This window comes from Heterodontus francisci, chromosome 15 (assembly GCF_036365525.1).
Source record: "Heterodontus francisci isolate sHetFra1 chromosome 15, sHetFra1.hap1, whole genome shotgun sequence".
Taxonomy (NCBI): Eukaryota; Metazoa; Chordata; class Chondrichthyes; order Heterodontiformes; family Heterodontidae; genus Heterodontus; species Heterodontus francisci.
The window spans coordinates 18,648,046-18,670,752 of record NC_090385.1 but is presented as its reverse complement, the minus strand read 5'-3'; the positions used below and the strand labels follow the sequence as shown (position 1 = coordinate 18,670,752).

Below are 22,707 nucleotides of genomic sequence, written 5' to 3'. Positions count from 1 at the left end.
GATTGATCAGCATATGTAATGATTTGACCGAGTGATTGAGGCAGAGATCACTGCATCTTTTAAGGGAAGAATAAGCAAACATTTGAAGCAGAGGATGTGGGGAGAGAGCAGGACCGGAATATTAGTTTTTGCTCAGTCTAGCAAGGAAGCAGCAGAGACTCAGTGGAATAAAATGACCCTTTCCTGCGCTGTAAACTTCTATGTTCCAGCAAGAACTTGGATTCTTCAGCTCTAAAAGAAGGCGAGTGGGCTGGAATTTAGTGGAGATATATATGACACTAAGCAGAAGATAAAAAGCTGTTCGGAGCACTGTTTCTGGCTAAAGTACAATTGAAGGACGAGGAAATATTGGTGCCAACTCGGGAAAGCTAAGTTTATGGACTGATCCCAAGAAGTGCTTCATTGTGCACGATGATTTACTATGTGAAACAGCCCTTTTGAGTATAATAGAGGTGACAAAACGATAGTTTAGGAGGCAGCTGCTGGGATGAAGGAACAACAATTCATTTCCCTCAAATTTAGATAGCTGGGTTAAATGGGCTTTCTCATCTGTACTTCAGAAAGGCAGAGGAGTTCTTTTAGCTAATATTTATCCTTCATGCAACATCGTTAAAAAACAATTCATCTCTGTCACATTGCTGTTTGCGGGGGTTTGTTGTGTGCAAATTGGCTGCCACGTTTCCTGCATTACAACAGTGTGACTACACTTCAAAAGTAATTTATTGGCTGTAACATTTTCTCTCTCCCTTTCTTTGAGTTCAGAATACTGCCCTGAGACGATTCAAATTTGGAATTGCAAAATCTATAACTCTGGATGCACGTATCTTTTTAAAATTACATTTGGCTTGTTTGCTCACGCACCTTAATGCCTCCGTGTAATTCTAATTGCAGCTCTGTAAAAGGTAAATGCGGATGTAATGTATAAAATGCTGCAGGCTAATTGCACGGCAGTGATCTTTGCAGTAATTGCTACAGAACTGAGAAATGTTCCAAGCCAGTGTCCAGTTTCAATTTTGTATATTTTGTTGTGTAAGTCCATTCTGTGTGTGTTTTTTTTTCTTTAAAAAGGGTGGGACCACGTGTGATGCAGAGAAACAGAATCTATTGCAAACCAGGGGATTTCCATGAGTTTGACAGCTAGTTGAATCTTAAGTCAGAAATCTGATGTAATGTGCACAATTGCCTCATTGAGGAAACTATTTAAAGAAATTAGCTGTTTATTTGACATTGGTGTGTCTATTATATCAATATCCTAGGGGTTACCATTGACCAGAAACTGAACTGGACCAACCACATAAATGCTGTGGCTACAGGTGCAGGTCAGAGGCTGGGAATTCCTGCGGTGAGTAACTCACCTACTGTCCCCTCAATGTCTGTCCACCACCTGCGAAGCACAAGCCAAAAGTGTGATGGAATACTCTCCACTTGCCTGGATTGGAAAATAGCTAATGTAGCAACTCTGTTCAAGAGAGGAGGGCCACAGAAAGCTGGAAACTTTAGGCCAGTTAGCCGAACATCTGTTGTAAGGCAAATGCTAAATCCATAATTAAGGAGGTTATAGCAGGACATTTAGAAAATCATAATGCAATCAGGCAATGTCAGTATAGTTCTGTGCAAGGGAAATCGTGTTTGACTAATTTATTAGAGTTCTTTGAGGAAGTAACAAACGACGCAGATAAAGGGGAATCTGTAGATGTGGTGTACTTGAGGTCATTTTGCACATTACATCAGATTTCTGACTTAAAATTCAACTCTCTGTCAAACTCATGGAATCCCCAGGTTTGCAACAGATTTAGTTTTTCTGCCTCATACATGGTCCCAACCCTTTCCTCCTTTTAACCCCCAGGATGTTTGTTGATAGTGGAGGATTCAGCGATGGTAATACCATTGAATGTCAAGGGGAGATGGTTAGATTCTCTCTTGTTTGAGATGTTCATTGCCTGGCACTTGTGTGGTGCGAATGTTACTTGCCACTTATCAGCCCAAGCCTGGATGTTGTCCAGGTCTTGCTGCATCAGGACATGGGCTGCTTCAGTATCTGAGGCGTCGCGAATGGTGCTGAACATTTGTGCAATCATCAGCAAACATCCCCCACTCTGACCTTATGATGGAGGGATGGTCATTGATGAAGCAATGCTGTGTACAGTTTTGGTCTCCTTGGTTTATGAAAGGATAAAATTGTATCAGAACCAGTTCAGAGAAGTTTAACTCGACTGATTCCTGGGATGGAAGGGGTTATCTTAGGAAAAGTTGAACAGGTTGGGCCTATACCCATTAGAGTTTAGAAAAATGAGAAGTGATCTTATTGAAACATATAAGATCTGAGGGGACTTGACAGGGTTGATGTTGCCCCCTTATGGGCAAGACTAGAACTAGGGGACATAGTTTAAAAATAAGGGGCCTCCCATTTAAGACTGAGATGAGGAGAAATGTTTCTCTGAGGGAAGTTGGTCAATGGAATTCGCTTTCTCAGAGCAGTAGAGACTGGGTCATTGAATATATACAAGGCTGAGTCAGGTAGATTCTTGATAGACAAGGGGCTGTGGTGGGGAGACCTGTAAAATGCTAGCGGGAATGACCCACCACGTCCCACGACACCGAGAAGGGCCCGCTGGATATTCGAGGCGGCAGCGAGGCCTCCCTTCATTAAAATATTCAGATGAGGGTAATCATGTAAATGAGCTTATCAGCTACCAGCGTCCGTCCCATGCCAATTTTATGGCCAACCGGCTGCAACTCGCGCGCCTTCCGAATTCTGTACAGAACTTTCCCTTGGATGGATCTGATCCAATCCTGGTAACTTATCAATTTCAGTATAAGCAGCCTTTCTACTGCCAGCTCTTCGTCAAATTTTAGCTCATCTAGTGTCTCCACTACCTCCTCTTTCACGATGACTTTGGCAGCATATTCGTTTTTGGTAAAGACAGATGCAAAGTATTCATTTAGTGCCTCAGCCATGCTGTCTGCCTCCATGTGTAAATCCCCCTTTTGCTCCCTAATTCGTCCCACTCCTCCTTTTACTATATGTATTCCTATAGAAGACTTTTGGATTCCCTTTTATATGGCTGCCAGTCTCTCCTCATATATTCTCTCTTTGCTTCTCTTATTTCATTTTTACTTTCCCTCTGAATTTTCTATAGTCAGCCTGGTTCTCACTTGTAATATCAACCTGACATCTGTCATACACACCCTTTTTCTGCTTCATCTTACTCTCCATCTTTTTTGTCATCGAGGGAACACTATCCTTCCCCCTCATGGGAATGTGCCTTGAATGTACCCGAACCATCTCCTCTTTAAAGGCAGCCCATTGTTCCTTTAGAGTTTTGCCTGCCATTCTTTGGTTCCAATTTGTCTGGGCCAGGTCTGTTCTTGCCCTACTGAAAGGGTCCCTCCCTCAATCAATTATTTTCACTCTGGATTGCTCCTTGTCCTTTTCCATAGCTAACCTAAACCCTATGATACTATGATCACTGTTCCCTAAATCGTCCTGTACTGACCCACTTCATTCCCCCAGAACCAGTTCCAGCAATGTCTCCATCCTCGTTGGACCAGAAGCATGCTGATCTTGAAAATTTTCCTGAACACACTTCAGAAACTCTTTCCCCTCTCTGCCATTTACGCTATTACTATCCCAGTCTATATTAGGATAAAGTGCCCCATTGTCACTACATAGTTACAACACTATAGTTTTTGCACCTTGTAATTTCTTTGAAAATTTGTTCCTGTATATCTTTCCCACTAGTTGGTGGCCTATAGTGTAATGGTACCTCTATTAATCTTTAGCTGTAACCAAATAGATTCTGTCCTTGACCCCTCTAGGACATACCGTCTCTCCAGCACTGTAAGGTTCTCCTTAATCTATACAGCCATGCACTCCTCCTTTCTTTCCTTCCCTACCTTTCCTGAACACCTTGTATCCAGAAATATTTAGTATCCAGATCTGCCCATTTTTTGAGCCAGGTCTCCGTTGTTGCCACAACATCATATTCTCCTGTGGCTGTATGTGCTTGAAGCTTACCAACCTTATTTACCACGCTCTGTGCATTCACATGCATGCACTATAAACCTAATTTCGACCTTATCTCACTCCAAGCCCACCTAATACCTTATTATTTCTTACTCTAGTGCTATCTGTCTCTCCTGATTTTTTTTTTGTGCACCTTGTTTTTCTTCTCCAATGTTACAATCTGGTTCCCATCCCCTGCCAACTGAGTTTAACCCCTCTCCAATAGCACGAGCAACCACCCCACAAGGACACTGATTCCGGCTGTGTTGAGGTGTAACTTGTCCAGGTTGTATGGTTCCAACTCCCCCAGAACCAGTCCCAATGTAGCAGGAATCTAAAGCCCTCCCTCCTTCACCATCTCTCCAGTCATGCATTCATCTGCTGTATCTTCCTAATTCTGTACTCATTAGTACTCACTTCTCCTTTCAAATCCTTGGTTGTCTACTGCTCCCTGAGATATCCTCCTTCAGTCTCTGCACTGAGTGAGATATCAGGATGAGAGTGTGTTGCTCTCCTGGCTGGTCTGACATCTTCCATCCACTGGAAAGGTCATTTCATCCTACTCTGCTGCCCATAGCCATAGCCTATCCTCCATCATGTTCTGCTGACCCAACACTGCTGTCATCCTCACTAACCTGGCTTCTGGTTCCCCACCACCTGAAATTCGAAATTCCCTTCCTTGGATTTTAAATCCATTTATGGCCTTGCCTCTTCCAATCTTCTGTAACCTCTCCAGTTCTGCAATCCCTCCCGAACTCTTTCCGATCATGACCTTGTACCTTGTCCACCTTTTCGCATCTATCTTCAGCTGCCTTGGGTATCACAGAAGACCTGAGTCAATGCCAAGGTATTGCTGGAGTTTAACCAATCACAGGTGAACAGCCTATAAGCATAGAGAGAATTGGTGCATTGGCTAGAAAGGTTACCTGAAAATCAACGACTGAGCTCCATCCTCAACTGACTCAGTTGGTAGGGATTATTAAAGTGCTTTTAATAGTTTCAACCCACTTTTTTTTTTAAACTTGCAGTAAATTGTTAATAACTGATTTTCTCCCCAGTCTGCGAGCCCCCACTCCTGTAACTACTAGTGATTATTTTTACCCTAAAATTAGGTCCAAAGAAGGCATCTGCATTGCAACTGTGATGTCATTACATGTGCGGTACATAGCAAGTTAATGTCACGGGCCCAGTGCATGGGCATCTCTGGACTGGTGGCAAAGTAAACTATTTGGATGGTGTTTTAAGTGGACCTGGATCATTAAGAACAGCAGTGAGGACCGTATACTTCATATTGTAGTTAAAGTTAGTGTTTCGTTCCCAGTTAGGTATGGACTGGCACAGCGATGCCCTGCTACACAGCTAGTCCTCTGAAGTCTGAGGTCATCAACCAAAATCTGACTTGTGTCATATGCCTAGACAGTTTTTAATGAAAACCGGTATTGTTGTAGCTACCCTGTGCATAATCTCCAACAGCTTTTACTACAGCACCATCATATAGCTGTTGTGTTGTTGGAGCCACAACAATAAGCTAGTTTTAAAACAAATAAGTATTCTGGATTTAAGTGAATCTGAGGGTGAAACTCAACAGAGTGGCTAATGAATTGTGTAATTAATTGAGCTGTCATTTACTTTTACTATCCCTTTAAAACTCCCAGTTTATTGAGTTTTAATGTTTTTCAAAATAAAAATTGATTTCTTCCCATCCCCAACCCACTATTTCACACCCCCCCCCCCCTCCCAAATTTACTGGGATATTTGGAGCCTGAATTTTTCCCACTGATTTTTCTCCCCCTTTTTGACATTGATAAAATCTGAAAATAAGGGTTTTTTTGAAATGTACTTTAGTGATCCTTATATATTGTGTGTAACTCCTGAATTACTACTTTGTCATATGGCACTTACAAATGTAAATATGTCCCATGAAATATGCTCCAGTTAAAATGGAGCAGTCAAATGGCATTGAAATGTCAAATGCCTCTTTAGAACAACTACTGCCATTTACATATCATACATATTGACAATTCAAATAGACTGACTGTGTTTCTAAACAGTCAAAATAAAATCCAATTGACATTTGAATGTATTGGTCCTCATAACATTTGTTATTGTGCATGTGGAGCAGATTAGCTTTTAGTTACAACAAAATGCACTTTAATTTGGGACACAGAGAAAATTGAGCAGCTTTGAAGCAGACACGCCTGCATTACACGTTCTTGCTGTGTGCTGTTTGACCAGCCACTCAAGTGTTGCTGTTATTTTTAGACCTTGAGGTTGGAAGGTTGCTGTAGTGTGATACATCCTCCACTCCATAACCCACTCTGTTCCTATTTCAGTCACCCACCTTTCTAGTATGGTTTCTACCAGCATGGTGTCTTAGTGCTGCCAACTTAAGTTCCCTTATTTCACTATTGTTTAAAACTTGACAAATTTAATATTTTGAAATTCATAAATCACATTTTGATTTCTTGTCTTGGCAATTAGCACCGCAACCTCACAGCTCCAAAAACCCAGGTTCGATTCTGGGTACTGCCTGTGCGGAGTTTGTAAGTCCTCCCTGTGACCGCATGGGTTTCCGCCGGGTGCTCCGGTTTCCTCCCACAGCCAAAGACTTGCAGGTTGATAGGTAAATTGGCCATTGTAAATTGCCCCTAGTTTAGGTAGGTGGTAGGGAATATGGGATTACTGTAGGGTTAGCATAAATGGGTGGTTGTTGGTTGGCGCAGACTCGGTGGGCCGAAGGGCCTGTTTCAGTGCTGTATCTCTAATTAAAATAAATAAAAATAAAATAAATTGGTTTCAGAATTAACACTAATCTGAATTGAGACTAGAACATTTAGTAACAGATGAGTGTCAATGATCCAATCAGGCCAGTGGATGTATTTTTAACACCAACAACTGCTGACAGCTTCTTAATTCCTGACCCTCTCAGTAAGAGCTAGATTTGCAATGAGAAATGTGGTTGAAATAGTGGAAACAATTACAGAATGAAAGACTTGGTAATTCATGAACAACTGAACCTTGACTGCACACCATCTCATGGTGTGGTACTTTGTTCATTGTGTAGGTCTTGAAAAACTGAAAACTGAAGCCAAGCCAGACTCCTCAAAGTGCTTTTGGAGACCATTAGATGTGCTTCTGTGTAATACAAGGAATAGTGAATAGTTAGGCATAGGTATGAGTATGATTGAGTTGTAACAAAGCTGAAGTCTTGTGGGGAGAAGCTAGGGTGCTGGTCATGAATACCAAATGAACTCATTAAATTAATGCCTATACTTGCATACAAACATTTTTTACAACCTGTGTAAGAATCCACTTAACTATGCTTTACTAACGTGAGCAAGGCTGTGGATGTTCAACTTTTGAGTTCATTACTGAAGAACAACTGCATCGTGATTAATGGATGAGTTTAATCAATAAACTAATTTGTTGCCTTGATCGACAATTTCTAAGAAATTAAGAGAATAGGTGCATATTATATCCCTCATGCTGTTAATTTCCTTGAAATTGTGGTAGATATATTTACATGAGAGGATGTGAGTTAATCTTGGTTATTCAGGGTTGTGAGAGACTCAGTTTTCATAAATGTTCCCCAACTCTCAGATTAAAGGGCATCTTTGTGAATACATTCTCGCACCCCTCTTGTTCTCAATGAAATGAAGCCTGCGCTCATGAATTAATTTTGGAATTACCTTGATTGGAAACTGAGAGAGCATACTTCCAATTTCTTTGCTATAGATCAGTCATGGCCTGTGATTCACTGGCAAGTCTAATGGATTTATTTGGCACTGGGCAGCACAAATGTATTTATATGTTGAAAGCTGAATATGTGCTAAGAACATTGCATTGTGACTGAATTGTGTACGTTATGTTCACTGGTGCAGAAACATCACTGGTAGGGACAATAAATGGAAACTACAGCTCTAAACCGAGTTAAAGTTTCACCAAATCTGAATTGCAGGTTTTTCTTAACACTTGCCAGAATTAAGTGCATTTAAGGTGCCATTTTCATGCAGATCTTTCCCTTTAAAATAAGGATCCAAGAGTTGAAACTTCATCTTCCTTGAATGTGACTTGAGCAATTGCAGAAACATGGATATATTTCTATGTCTGAACATGTTGGCTAATTCCTAGCTAGTAATAACTCAATTTTCAGGAATTTTTCAGGCAAATTGCACCATTCTCTCTCCTGAATGTGCCGAGTGAAGACTAAGAAAATCTTTAGGCTTTTAAACAAATGCAGCTCTGTGCCCTGGAGCAACGCAGTGGTCAATGCACAAGGTCTGGCACTGTGTGTGTGTGTGTGTGTAGGCAGAGCCTATGAACAACGCTCCCGCACTGTGTGATCTCCATTCAGTCACTGCGCTGCATTCATTGGATGTCACTACCACTCAGTCTGGCTCTCGGTCTGAAATATTTCTTTGTTGGGCAATCCATTAAAAATCAGAGGAAACAGATCTGTTGCAGTATGAACAAAATCTTGAGTCTTGGGGAGAAAATGCAGACTTTTTTGAAATTTCTGTTTGCTCTTTATGTGTTTCGAGTTCCAGTCCCAACACAGGATGAAAGCTCTTGTGCTCTCAGCTGTGAAAAGAAGTCTGGTAAATAAATGGAGGGCTCTTTGACAATGTGACCGCAGGCTTTCATTTATGTGTACCAGAGGCTGCTAATCCATGAGCTGTTCAATAGCGATGAGTTAAAGAACACTGATGACGGCTTAAATTAAAAACAAATTTCTGGAATTACACAGCTGATCGAAAACAGGTCAACTCTTCGAGAGCATCCCTTTCATTATTCTGGACTGGTATATGCCACCGTTTTGAAGGGCATTCGAAACATTATCCTGTCTTTCCTCTTTATAGAGGCTGGCTGACTGTGTTTTTCCAGCATTTTTTCCTCTAAATTATTTCAGATTTTTAGCATTTGCAGTTTCTTTTCCTTTCTTGCAATAGTGGTTTGTTTCCTCGAGAGTTTTTCTTAAATTCATTTAATCTATTTCCTATTTAAGTTGTCAGATATTCGGGAAGTTTGGTGCGCATTTTCTTGCTGGGCTGAGAGACATGATTTGCCCTGTCTGAGAGTGCAGTGGGATGGTGATGAGAGTTATACAGCACAGAAACAGGCCCTTCGGCCCATCGTGTGTGCCGTGGTGGTGTAGAAATCCAGCTTGTAAAGTAATTGGGGATTGCATGGCTCTTCCTACAATTCGTGTATTCTGGACAGAGTGGCCTAAAGATCACCTAATTTTAGCTTTCTTGTGTTCTGTAGCTCTGTTATAAATATTCCGCAGAACATTGGCTCCTAAACAAAAGCTATTTTGTTTCTTAGCAGGCACTAATTACTGTGGAAAGATTTCCAGCACATGTTTCATGGAGCAGAAATCCCTCCGAATACACTGAGCCTCTGGTTGATACCCACAAAGATACACAAAAAGATTCATAAGGCAGTTACTCTTTTGGTCCAAACACAAAGAATTCTAGCTTGGAATGGGCAGAAAACTCAGTTTGTATTCTTCATGTTTTATCAGTACATTAAGAGCAAGAGAATAACTAAGGAAAGGGTAGGGCCAATCAGAGATGTGCAAGGGAACTTGTGCATGGATGCAGATGATGTGAGCAGGGTTCTTAATGAGTTTTTTGTCTGTGTCTTCACAAAGGAGAGGCTTGATGCAGACATTGTAATTAAAGAGGGGGAGTGTGAAATATTAGATATGATGAGCATAATGAGAGAGAAAGTACTAGAGAGTCTGACATCCTTGAAAGTGGATAAATCGCCGGGACCGGAGGATTGCATCTCAGGTTGTTAAAGGAAGCCGGAGAGGAAATAGCAGAAGCTCTGAGGATCATCTTCAAATCCTCACTAGATGCAGGCGAGGTACCAGATGATTGGAGGTCTGTGAACGTTGTACCATTGTTTAAAAGAGGTTCGAGGGATAGGCCAGTCAGTCTGACCTCGGTGGTGGGTAAATTGTTAGAATCAATTCTGAGGGACAGGATGAACTTCCACTTGGAAAGGCATGGATTAATCAGGGACAGGCAGCAAGGATTTGTTAGGGGAAGGTCATGTCTTACTAACTTAATTGAGTTTTTTGAGGAAATAACAGGGAGGATTGATGAGGGTAGTGCAGTGGATGTGGTCTACATGGATTTTAGAAAGGAATTTGACAAGGTCCTGCATGGCAGACTGGTCAGTAAAATGAAAGTCCATGGGATCCAGAGGAATGTGGCAGGTTGGATCCAGAATTGGCTCAGGGACAGGAAGCAAAGGGTAGTGGTTGACAGATGTTTTGTGAATGGAAAGCTGTTTCCAGTGGCGTTCCACAGGGCTCAGTGCTGGGCCCTTGCCTGTTGTGGTGCATATTAGTGATTTGGACTTAAATGTGGGAGGCATGATTGGGAAATTTGCTGATGACACAGAAATTGGCCATGTAGTTTATAGTGAAGAGGATAGACTCCAGAATGGTATCAATGGTTTGGGTGGGAAAGTGGCAAATGGAATTCAATCCAGCTAAGTGTGAGGTAATGTATTTGGGGATGGCAAATAAAGCAAGGGAATACACAATAAACGGGAGGATATTGAGAGGGGCAGAAGAAGTGAGACAGCTTGGAATGCATATGTACAGGTCCTTGAAGGTGGCAGGACAGGTAGATAGAATGGTGAAGAAAACATATGGATTGCTTTCCTTTATTGGCCGAGGTATAGAATACAAAAGCAGGGATGTAATGCTGGAACTGTATAAAATGCTGGTTAGGCCACAGCTGGAGTATTGAGTACAGTTCTGGTCACCACATTACAGAAATGACAAAATTGCTGTGGAGAGAGTACAAGAGGAGATTTAAAAGAATGTTGCCAGGGCTTGAAAGTTGCAGCTATGAGGAAAGATTGGATAGGCTAGGGCTTGTTATGACCAGGTGGGAAAGGTATCCGGGGGTCCCTCTCAGCCTTCACCTGGTCTTAGTGTAACGGGGTTTAATTTTAAACACACTGTGTTTTGAGCTCCCACTTGATAATTCCTTGTTCACTGCTTTCCAATTATAAGGCAAAGAAACAAGCACAAACAGGTTTTCTTAGGTTTAAAGAAGAAAAATGAAATTTATTAAACTTCAACTCTAATTCGGTTAACGCCTATGGATACACGACACGCCCACGCTAGCATGCATACGCGATACACACATGCAGATAGGGACAGAAAAGAGCTGAAGAAAAAATAAAGTGGAATGGTTTGAGGCAATATCTGGAGAGTTGTTACGGTTCTTTGAGCTCACTGTAGAGTCCATTATCGTAGGTATTTCCTGCTTTTCGTTGGGGCCCAGTATTATTCTTAAACCTTGTTCACTGTAGGAGACTTTTCTCTCTTGGGGTTCATGTGTCTTCAGTGGATTCCGAAGCTATTGAGAAAGAGATGGGAGGAGAGGAGGTCTGCTTCAGTCCAGAGCCAAGAGCTTTTTGTCTGCAAACACTATTTCTCCAATTTAAAAATCTCAGTTCAAACTCTGCAGCAGCCTAAACTGGTCTGACCACGTCTGTTCTGTGTATTGGGAGCAGGGGATAGCTCCTTTGTTCCAACACTGTCTGCTAGTAAGCAAAAATGTATTTCCAGCCTGGGGCCTGGCAATTTCTTGTCACAGGCCTTCTCTTCTTGCTAGCAACAATTTGAAGTTTAATGTACTTGTGGTGAAATTAATGTGCCTCATTCTTGGCAGGTGGGGGCCAGCATGACAGGTTGTTTTCCCTGGAACTGAGGAGGCTGAGGGGAGAGTGGACAGAATGGATCTGTTTCCCCCGGCGGGGAGGTCAATGACCAGGGGACACCGATTTAAGGTGATTGGTAGAAGGATTAGAGGGGACATGAGGAAAAACTTTCTCACCCAGAGGGTGGGGGGTGTCTGGAATTCACTGCCAGGAATGGTGGTGGAGGCAGAAACCCTCAATTCTTTTAAAAGGTACCTGGACATGTACCTGAAGGGCTGTAACCTGCAAGGCTACGGTCCAGGTGCAGGTAGGTAGGATTAGATTGGGTGGTTAGTTTTTTCAGCCGGCATGGACATGATGGGCTGAATGGCCTCCTTCTGTGCTGTAATTATTCTATGGTTGTGTGTGTCATCGCTGCTTTTTTTCCATTTGAGTTGCTGAAAGGAATATTAATGGATTTTTCTCCTCTATTTCCCCTGGATTTCCTGAAGTCTTGGGAGTCTGAGGCCTGGCCTGGTATATGACTGAGCCATGTAGATTAGCAGGTTCCCAGGTTCTGTCCTGGCCTCTGCCAGTCAGCTCAGCAACTGGGGTTCTATAAATCGGCTTCAATTCCCAGCAAGAGATGTTGCTTCTCAGAGAAGAGAGAAAACAGGAAAAGAAGGAAATGCATGATTCAAAGGATAGACCAGCTTACCTCCCACACTCCCCCCAGTGCATCACCTACATATTCCAAACTGAAATGCAAAATATGCTAAATACACGGCAAGTCAGTCAGCACCATAAAATTATAATTAAAATCCCACTAAATAAATTGGCCAAATGGTCTGTTGCTTATGAGTGTTTTAAAAAAAAAAATCCCAATATCATTACAGGGATGCTTTCGTCAAGGATGTGTTAGGTGACCCATGCAATGTTGCATGTAGCAGTAAGGTGGCATGACTGAAGCAAGGTAAAAGTGGAACACAACTACAAAATTGGAACTTTAAAAAAAGTTACAACTTGCACCTGCAGCAAAAAAGGAGAATGATAGAACAGTGCAGCACAGAAGGAGGCTATTCGGCCCGTCGAGTCTACGTCGGCTCTTTTGAAGAGTAATCCAGTTAGTCCCACTCCCCTGCTCTTTCCCCATATCCCTACAACCTTTCCTCCTTCAAAAAGTTAATATTTTGGGCGGGACTCACTTTTAAGTGAGCACTGTAAATGAATGGGGGAGAATATTTTTTAAATGATCTGATCACAAGAATGTTGGTCCTTTTTGAAAAGTGAAGGGGAGCGGAAGCTATGCAGTGTGGTGGGATCATGTAGATGGCAGATAATGATCTTGTGAATGCCAAGGCTGATGGGCTGGAAGGTGAGGACAGGCAGGGAGGCGGGCGAGCAACCTATCATTGTTGAGAGGGTGGCCTCCGCAGAGCCTTGGGCAATGGGATAGAAATGGTCAAAAGATCTTTCTGACCCCTGTTGAAACACAACCTCAGTTTAGGGAAAAGAGAGAACTCAGAAGCTCTGGTGAGGAAAATGGAATGAATTGGTACCAATGCAACAGACACATTGAATCTGAGAGGAAGGAAGGGAGTCTTTACAGGGAGTGGAATTGGGTTAGACCATGCCAGGTAGTTGTGGGAGTTGGTGGGCTTGTAGTAGATATCTGTGGAAAGCAGAAATGGAAGGGTGGTGGGGGCATGGTGAAGGGGAAATAGCCACAAAGAGTTCCAGATGAAGCACATGAAAGTGTGGGATGGGTGAAAATTGGGAACATGGTAAATGAAACGCTCAAGATCGGACTGAGGTCTAGAAGTAGAGAGACTATTTTCAGTCCTATGTAAAAGTGATTACAGGTGAATGAAGAGCCGCCTTTACAGAAATGGTGACCACAGCAGTCGTGTGAGTCTTTCATGAGGGTGGGCGAGGAGGAAAACTTGTTGGCGATGAGCAACTTTAAAGTTGTTACTTCAGAGCTTAATTGCAAATGCTACCAACGCAAGCAAAGGTGTTGCTATTTCAGTTTATGGGTAATATATCCTGTTCTCAATTAAATTTAGTAACTCTTCTATCTCAGATACTTGCTATGTGTTCAGTTTGCCTGAAATTGCCATCTTCTTACAAACTTTTTTTTTAATGGAGTTGTTAATTCATTATTCTCCTGAGGATTCCTGGTATGTATAACAAATCAGTGAAGGTTCTTCTGTCAACACAGCAACAGCCAGTCAGTGTATTACTGGTCAGTTAATATATCCACTACGCTATTGTACCCCATTGTATAACCAGCTCAAGCATACTGTTCAAAATCAGCACCATTAGTTTGGGCTCTGTGCCCAAAACAGTTTGAAAGATTGAAAAGGGATGTAAACATTCTGCTGGCATCTTCAAATTAGATCTGCGCATAGTTGATGATTGCAACTTTACAAATTCATTCAAGGAAAATGGAAGAGGGGTTGAAGCCAGTACACTGGACTTAGTCAAGAAATGGCTGGATAGTAGGATTTGTATTCTGGAAGAATAAGATCAAATAGACTTAAAGGCTATTCTCATCCATAGGAACTTATCTTATGAAAGAGCATAACTTCCTGAAAACCTCAGTTAGTTGTGTAGATTGGAGAAACATGGGGCTGTATAGGTCAAATATAGCTTGAGTTCTAATGAGAAAACAGAAAAGTTTGACTTCAGAGAACAGTGTAGTGTAACAGCAACTGGCTTTTTCCCTTCTGATTTGTGGTCAGAATTGCAGTAAAAAAAAAAGCTGCTTTAGTTCAATTGCAACTCTGAGCAGCAGATTAACCTCTTTATGGAGATTTGTGTAAACTTAACAGTTTGCTGCACATTTTTTTTTATTAATGTGTGTCCACGTTATCTGGATTATATTTCCTTTGTTGACCAATTATTCCCTTTTTTTTTGATGAGACCCAAATAGTCTCCAGCAAAATGCCTATTTGCGTGTCCTTGTTTGAAACATTAAGCAGGCATTCGTTGAGTTGGTAATTATGGCCCCATTCATGCAGGTCTGTTGAGAAGTCACTTCCACGTGACTCTCAGTATACATGTATTGTAGCTGTGTATAAGATACAATAAGTGTCAGACCTAACAGCAGTACGCTGGACACCCTTTGAGCTACTAAACATGTTCTTGTTCAATAACCAATATACAGGTGACATAACTTGCACTGACTCGAGGTCTTATGTTCTGGCTCTGCAATGTATAGATGCTGTAGATGTTTGTACATTTTCCATCCCAGAATGGCCCACTTCCACATTCATAATGTTAGGTTACGGACCCTCCATCATCCCTCTCCCTACCTCATCCCACCATTGCTGAAATGTCATCCATGCATTTGCCACATTCGAACACTCTCCAAGATTCTCCTCATCTATCTCCACAGCTCCACCCTACACAAGCTGAAGTCAACCAGCCTGCACTGCCCATGTCATATCATGTAGTGAGTTCCATTTGCGTTTTATTGTCCTCGTTGACTTGTTCTTCCAGCCCCCACCCCCCCCACCCCCAGTCTGTTGATTTTGGAATGCTCATATGTTACAACCTCTGTGATCTCGTATCACCCTAACTCTACACCCTGCTCCCTTTCTACACCTCTCTGCCATTGCTGCACTCTTTCCAACTTCAAAGACTTTCTCAAATCTCCCTTGATTACCCCATATCTCTCCATTCTCCACCACCCCACCCAAAGTCCTGCTCCGTGCCTGACCCACTGCCCCTTTATGAAGTACCTTCAAACATTACATTAAGGAAAGAGCCTGCAATTACGTTGCTTGATCGTGTCCTCAAGACATCACAAAGCATTTTAGAGCCAATGGATTACTTTTGAGATGCAATCATTTATGTTGGCAAGTACGGCAGTCAGTTTTCATGCAGTGAGGTGCCACAAAGAGCAAACGAATGCAGGATCAGATTTTCTTTAGTGGTTGAGGGAGGAGTGTTTGCCAGTTCACTGCAAGAACTCCTTATTCCTTTTCAAATTGTGCTGTTGGATCCTTTACGCCCACCTGTATCTCTTCTCATCCGAACGATGCTACCTCTAACAAGGAGGCACTCGCTCAGTGTTGCACTGAAGTGTTGGCCCAGATTATGTGCTCAACAACATGTGTTTCTACAGTACATTTATTTTAATAAAACATCCTAAGGTGCTTCACGGGAGTGATCGTAGAACAGAATTTGACACTGAGACATTAGGAGAGATGTCAATAGCTTGGTCAAAGGGGTAGGTTTTCAGGAGCATCCTATGGAGGAGAACTTTAGGAAGGGTATCTCAGAGCTTAGGGCCAGGCAGCTGAAGGCACGGCCACTAATAGTGGAGCAATTAAAATTGGGATTGTGCAAGAGGCCAGAACTGGAGAAGTGCAAAAAGATCAGAGGGGTGAGGAGATTATAGGGATGGGGAGGGATGAGTTCATGGAGGAATTTGGAAACAAGGGTGAGAATTTTTTAAATTGAGGTGTTGCCAGACCAGGAGCCAAGGTTGGTTAGCGAGCACCGGGGTGGTGGGTGAATGAGACTTGGTGTGAGTTAGGATACAGGCAGCAGATGTTTTGGATGAGTTCAAGTTTTTTTTTAAATATTCATTTCTGGGATGTGGGCATCGCTGGCTAGGCCAGCATTTATTGCCCATCCCTAATTGCCCTTGAGAAGGTGGTGGTGAGCTGCCTTCTTGAATTGCTTCAGTCTTTGGGGTGCAGGTACACCTACAGTGCTGTTAGGAAGGGAATTCCAGGATTTTGACTCAGCAGCAATGAAGGAACGGTGATATAGTTCCAAGTCAGGATGGTGTGTGGCTTGGAGGGGAACTTGCAGGTGGTGGTGTTCCCATGCGTCTGTTGCCATTGTCCTTCTAGGTGGTAGAGATCATGAGTTTGAAAGGAGCTGTCTAAGGAGCCTTGGTGAGTTGCTGCAGTGCATCTTGTAGATGGTACACACTGCTGCCACTGTGCGTCAGTGTGGAGGGAATGAATGTCAAAGGTGGTGGATAGGGTGCCAATCAAGCAGGCTGCTTTATCCTGGATGGTGTCGAGCTTCTTGTGTTGTTGGAGTTGCACCCATCCAGACAAATGGAGAGTATTTCATCACACTCCTGACTTATGCCTTGTAGATGGTGGACAGGCACTGGGGAATCGGGAGGTGAGTTACTTGCCGCAGAATTCCCAGCTGATGTAGGGTGGCAGATGGAAGGCCGGTCAGGGGAGTGTTGGAATAGTCAAGTCTAGAGGTGACAAACACATGAACGAAGGTTTCAGCTGCAGATGCACCTAACAGTGGAGCTTGAACCCTTGATCTTATGCTGGGTGAGATTGCTACCATGCTGGCATTTATAAGTATATTTTTCTGGAGCTGCTGCTTTAGTAGCAATGTGGGATCATCCAATTGCAGCAATAAATGGTTAACATTGCACCTCTGTGTGCTCGCTTGGGCCAGTTTTCTGATTCCTCCACAAAGGTAGAATCAGAAGACCTGTGTTAATGCTGTCTCCTCTCATTCCATGAAGTTCAAACTCCCACCTCAGTGTCAGCAGACGTCTCCATTGTCCTTTTATTTTTATTCCTTTCATGGGGCAAGGCCAGCATTTGTTGCCCATCCCTAATTGCCCTTGGCAATTGAGTGGCTTACTAGGCCATTTCAGAGGGCAGTTAAGAGTCAACCACATTGCTGTGGGTCTGGAGTCACGGCTGGCCAGACCAGGTAAGGATGGCAGGTTTCCAGATGGGTTTTTATGACAATCGATGTTAGCTTCATGCATCGTTACTGAGACTCGCTTTCAATTCCAGATTTTTAGTAATTAATTGAGTTTAAATTCCACCAGCTCCCATGGTGGGATTTGAACCCATGCCCCCAGGGCATTAGCCTGGGCCTCTGGATTACTGGTCCAGTGCAATTACCACTGCAACACCATCTCCCAGTCACATGTACATGTAGGCTATCGTCAGTATCCTCTGAATAGCAATTAGAAGAGGATGCTCTTGCAAATTGATTTTTCTCCCCTGTGCTTCAATGCTAGTGCTGCTTCAGCTTAATCATTTTGCTGTTGACAGACAAAGGAAGTGAGCAATGGAGATGATTTGAGCATCACCAGTTTTAATTAGAAGAAAAGTTAAGTAAGTCCAGCTAACTTTGGGAAAATTAGGACCTTCTGAGTCGGGATGTTTGAATTTTCCGCAAGCATGGGAAAAATGTTCTCTGATGAAATATTCAAATAGCAGGGACACAAATTTTAAAATGAAGTGAATGTAAGAAGGGATGTCGAACAAAGCTTTTACACTCAAAAGGTAAAGTTTTGGGGGCATCCTAACTGGGAAGACTGGTGAAGTGGATTATGTAAATTGTTTCAAGACTATTTTATTCATCTGATAGAGAAGGAATTCAGGGGTAAGGTGAGCTGGTGGGTGGGTGGGTGGAGTTAAGATATGGAAAATGAATGAGCTTGTTGGGCTTAATTGCCTTTCTTTCCCTGTTCCTTTTTAAAATTGTGTTCTTGAAATCAGCTGATGGGTCAGGATAGGACCTGGGATATTCTGCTCTAAATGGCTCCGTGTTACTCCGTGAGGTGCATTTACTCAGTAAATCCCTGTTATAGACCCATCCCTAGTTACTCATAAGTTACTCTGTGTTTGTAGACGTGCAGATTTTTGCAGCCTGATAAATAAAGCAAAATTAAGACCAATTAATAATCACTGGCGAGCGGGCAGCCACATTACTTTGCGACTTTCACCAGTAGGCAGTAGTACAGCTCTGGGCATAAATGAGGAATGAAAAGGTTTAATCGTGTGGGCATAGACTGAATAGTTTTCCCAGGGTTCTGTACTGCATGCAATTAAATTGTGGAGAAATTCAGTTCATCACTTAGTAATTTATATGTTGCCACTTCTCCAGTGTGCGACTGTGTTGACTTTTGTTACCGTACAGTTTCACAGTAAACCTCACCTGAAATGTGGGATCCAGTGCACTGGGTGGCAAGAGTACTGTTACTTTCAACTATTTTGCTTTAAGGTAGGCCCTCCTAAATATTTATCGGATGCCCATTAATGCATGGTCAGGAAACTGAGCCAAGGATCCTGTTTGTGAGAGAATTACATGTTTCATTACTATTTTAGATAAGGATGAGTTCCTGTTTTAAGAGTTCAAAGGACTTTTTTCTCTACAACTAGTTCCTCTTGTAAAGGGGAAGAAGCAAAAAAAAAAATAGGGCAACTCCAATTTGAGAAATGCTTTTGTTGTAAATTTGATTTTTGTTCCCCCTAAAAATTGTCAGGTTCTTTAAGTAACTATTGTGCCCTGTTCCGATGTGTTTGCCCAAACTATATCCAAAACAGCAGTTCACGTGAGATTCTGCGCCATTAGTCAGTCAACTAACAAGGTTACCTGAAGGATATATTCCCACTTGTAGTTGCCAGCTTTATTAAGTACACGATACATCTTGACAGTCAATGTCAACTCGTACCATGTACATTCTTCTTAAATTTGACATTGGCAAAGTCTCGGAGCATCGCCTAATTCCAGTTAGGTTATTTTTGACTCTTCTGTCAATTAGTCACCGGTTTGTTTTAAAAAGAAATACACTGAATTGCATTCACTTCATTCACAAAATGCTACATGCTCGTGAATTTATGACTTAAACAGAAGTGAGAGCCTCTTGAGAGCTCCTTGGGTAAATGTGGAACACAGCAGAGGAAGGTGACAAAGTAATAATGGAGGGGATTTTCGATAAGTAAGGTTCTTAACCAGAGTGAGGTGCACCATTCCATTGTAAATACTATTCCCTTCAGTTGTCACTTCTCTTCATTTTCATGATAGGAATTAATGGAGAAGTACTGACAGGTTAAAAGATTTAGGGCAAATAGTCCCTTTTTCAGTACTTCCATTCCATCTAGTGTTCCAAATCCATTAGGCTCATATACAGACCATTTTTGTCTGCATTTGCCTTGTCATATGGCCTGCATTCTTGTCAGAACATCTGGAATAACTTAAGTTGGATTGGTTTTAAATGTCTCCAACAAACATTGCCAAACAGGAAGCTTATTAAGCTGGAAGCCCATGGAATTAAGGGGAAAGTGTCAGTATGGATATGAAATTGGCTCAGTGACGGGAAGCAAAGGGTGGGGGTGAATGGATGTTTTTTAGACTGGGAGGTGGTTTGCAGTGGTTCTCCCGGCTGTTCGGCTTTGGGGCCATTATTCTTCGCAATTTTTATAAATGACCTGGACTCTGGTTTAGGGAGCCCATTATAAAGTTTGCAGATGATGCTCTCCCTCCCCCCTCCTGCCCGCTCCCCCTCCTGCCCGCGCTCCCCCCCCCCAAATGCACAAGGTCTGCTCACAACCATCCCAACTGTATCATTTAATGATTAGTTTGTCACATGTTTTCAATCAGTTTTATTTTGCTTATTTATATCTTGACGGTCAGTTTGCAGGCAACCTTGTCCAAATTGCCCCTTGCTATTTCCATTTCTGGTTGAGGCAGGAACAATGTCGACATTCAAAATTAGATTAGACAAGTAGTTGTCAAAAAATGGATTGATGGGGCCTGGCAGCAAGGCGGGTTCATGTGATTTGAATTATTTGCTCACGTTGAGGATCAGCACCAAGACTGACTGGATCAGCTGGATGGCCTGTTTCCATGCTCTAACTTCTGTGTATTTCTAGTCTCTTTTGTAAGTGCAAAACGACAAATGGGTCATCCTGTCGGTGCTCTGTTGCCCAGTGCTCTCTGCTGCTTTTGCATTTTCTGTTTTGTTTGTTTTGACAGCTAATGGCAGCATTTAGCCCAAATACACACCCTACTTAAACTTAGTGGACAATACTATCCTGACTCGCGTTAGTAATTCTTTGCTAGTTACTGGTGGGGGCGGAGCTCTTCCAGGAAGAACTGACGTAAACTGTACAGCTGTTCATGTTTCACCTTGCACCAGCAAGTCATAACTAAGAGTTAGACTCTGCTCTTTTGGAACACCAAAATTGTAGGTAATTTGGAGAGCTGGTTTCTAAGGATTCATTATTTATTATTCATTAATAGTATCTTGCTTTGGGCCACTTTGCTTATTTCACAATTTGAACCTGCGTTGATTTTAGGTGAAACTGGTCTTGGAAAGTCCACCTTAATGGACACCCTGTTCAACACCAGGTTCGAAGGCGATCCAGCACCTCACAATCAGCCGGGAGTCCACATAAAGTCCAACAACTATGAACTGCAGGAAAGTAATGTCCACTTGAAGCTGTCCATCGTAAACAGTGTGGGATTTGGGGACCAGATTAACAAGGAAGAAAGGTCAGAAACAACTTTCACACATTCTTGTAATTCCTATGCTGAATTAAATCTTTGCGTTGAAGTGTTAGTTTGGTTCAAGCTCCACTTCAGGACCTCAGCACGTAGTCTAGGCTGATGACGTGCGGTAATGTGAGAGTGCTGAATCGACAGAGGTGTGTGCTGTGTTTTGAATGCAAAATTTCATTGCACGTCTTTTCCTGTAGATGTAAATAATCACTGGTGATTTACATATAGGGTTCATGGGAATAGTGTGCAGATGATAAAATCAGAGGTGTGGTAAATTCACAGGACCAATGGATGTTGATAAAATAGTGAAATGGGCAAGAAAATTTTTAGATGGAACTCAATGTCAGTAAATGGAAGAGGGGTGCATTTTTGACAATTGGAATAAAAATTGATTATACTTTGGGTGAGTTGATTGTGCAGTGGGATTTGGGATTCAGGTTCACATGAAGCACCTCAAGTGGATAAGGGCACCAAAAATACAAGCTGATGGAATACTAGATCTTGTGGCAAGAGATATAGAATGTGAAAGTCAAGATATAATGGTGAACCTATGTAAAACTTTACCAAGACCATCATTACTGTATTGTGTGCATTTTGGGTTCCATATTGTAGTAAGGATTTTGAGACAATTAAAGTACAGTCCTGAATCTCTAGGATTCTGCCTGACGAGAGGAAATACCACGAGGAAAAAAGACTTGAAAAATGAGGGTTCTTTTCATTAGGAGAGAGGAGAATAAGGGTTGATTTGATGGAGGTGTTTGAAATGAAAGGGTTAGGGCAGAGTAGATAGAAACAGACACTCCAGTGTGTTGGGACGTCCTGAGAACGTGAAAGGTGGCAAATAAAAGCAGGTTCTTTTTCCCTGGAAGCTGAGAATATAAAAGAGAAACTATGTTGTAAGTAATGGCACTGTGTTGATTGCCCCTCTGTGTGGAAGGTCCAGAACTCAAAAGCACCTGTGGACTTCGCATGATGAAGTGGCTGTCACATACAAGATGCCCTAGACCTCCCAAGTGGTTCTGTTGAATTTTTCTCCCACTTTTTTTTTCCCTCCCTGCAGTTAATATCTCTGATTTTAATTGTTTTGGAATGAATTTCGATGTTCCAAATCCAAATGGACATTTGACACCAGCCTTTCAAAGCCTGGGATTCCATCATGTACACTGCAAAATGTGAAGCACACGAGGGTTAATCCCATTGACCTCCGCTTTGTACAAAACCAGCTGATTTAAGGTGCTGAGCTCAGCTTTTAAGGTCGACCTAAGCCAAAGAAGCTAAGAGCTCAGTTAGATATGAAGTGGCCACGATTGCTCTAAACAGTGTGTTAGGGTCCTGGACTGAGCACAGTAAACTGGTTTGGCAGAGCATGAAATGCCAAAGTACACCTTTTTATATGGTACTGTTATATAGAATGTTATCGAAGTATTATTTGGGGTTATTTTTAAATGGCTATATTGAGATAGCTGTCAACCTTTGACAGAGCTGCAGGATCTATGCTTTCATGTCACAGGATTTAGTTGGGTTTGCTGCAAAAAATTTTCCCTGAATTTCAAAGAATTCTAGGTACACTGGAGAAATGGTCCTTTAAGGAGAATGTTACCATGGTTAGGGAAAGAAAGGCAAATATCTGTATGTTGAAGTATTTGCTAGGCTAGGTATCCTGGGGTGTGGACTAAAAGCTCCCAACCAAAAGGACTCCAGTTCCCACCACTGATGCTTGGGTTTGCATTGCACCATGG

The 22,707-nt window shown here is 42.2% G+C and overlaps 1 protein-coding gene across 6 annotated transcripts in view; it reads left to right on the top strand.

Annotated features, from left to right (window-relative positions):
- LOC137377513 (septin-6) overlaps positions 1 to 22,707 on the top strand; it is an 84,979-nt gene that overhangs the window by 27,804 nt on the left and 34,468 nt on the right. For all 6 annotated transcript variants that reach the window (XM_068047190.1, XM_068047189.1, XM_068047187.1 and 3 more), the window contains one exon: positions 20,767 to 20,962. In XM_068047190.1, the coding sequence (XP_067903291.1) occupies positions 20,767 to 20,962 (196 nt within the window). The remainder of the gene's footprint in view (positions 1 to 20,766; positions 20,963 to 22,707) is intronic.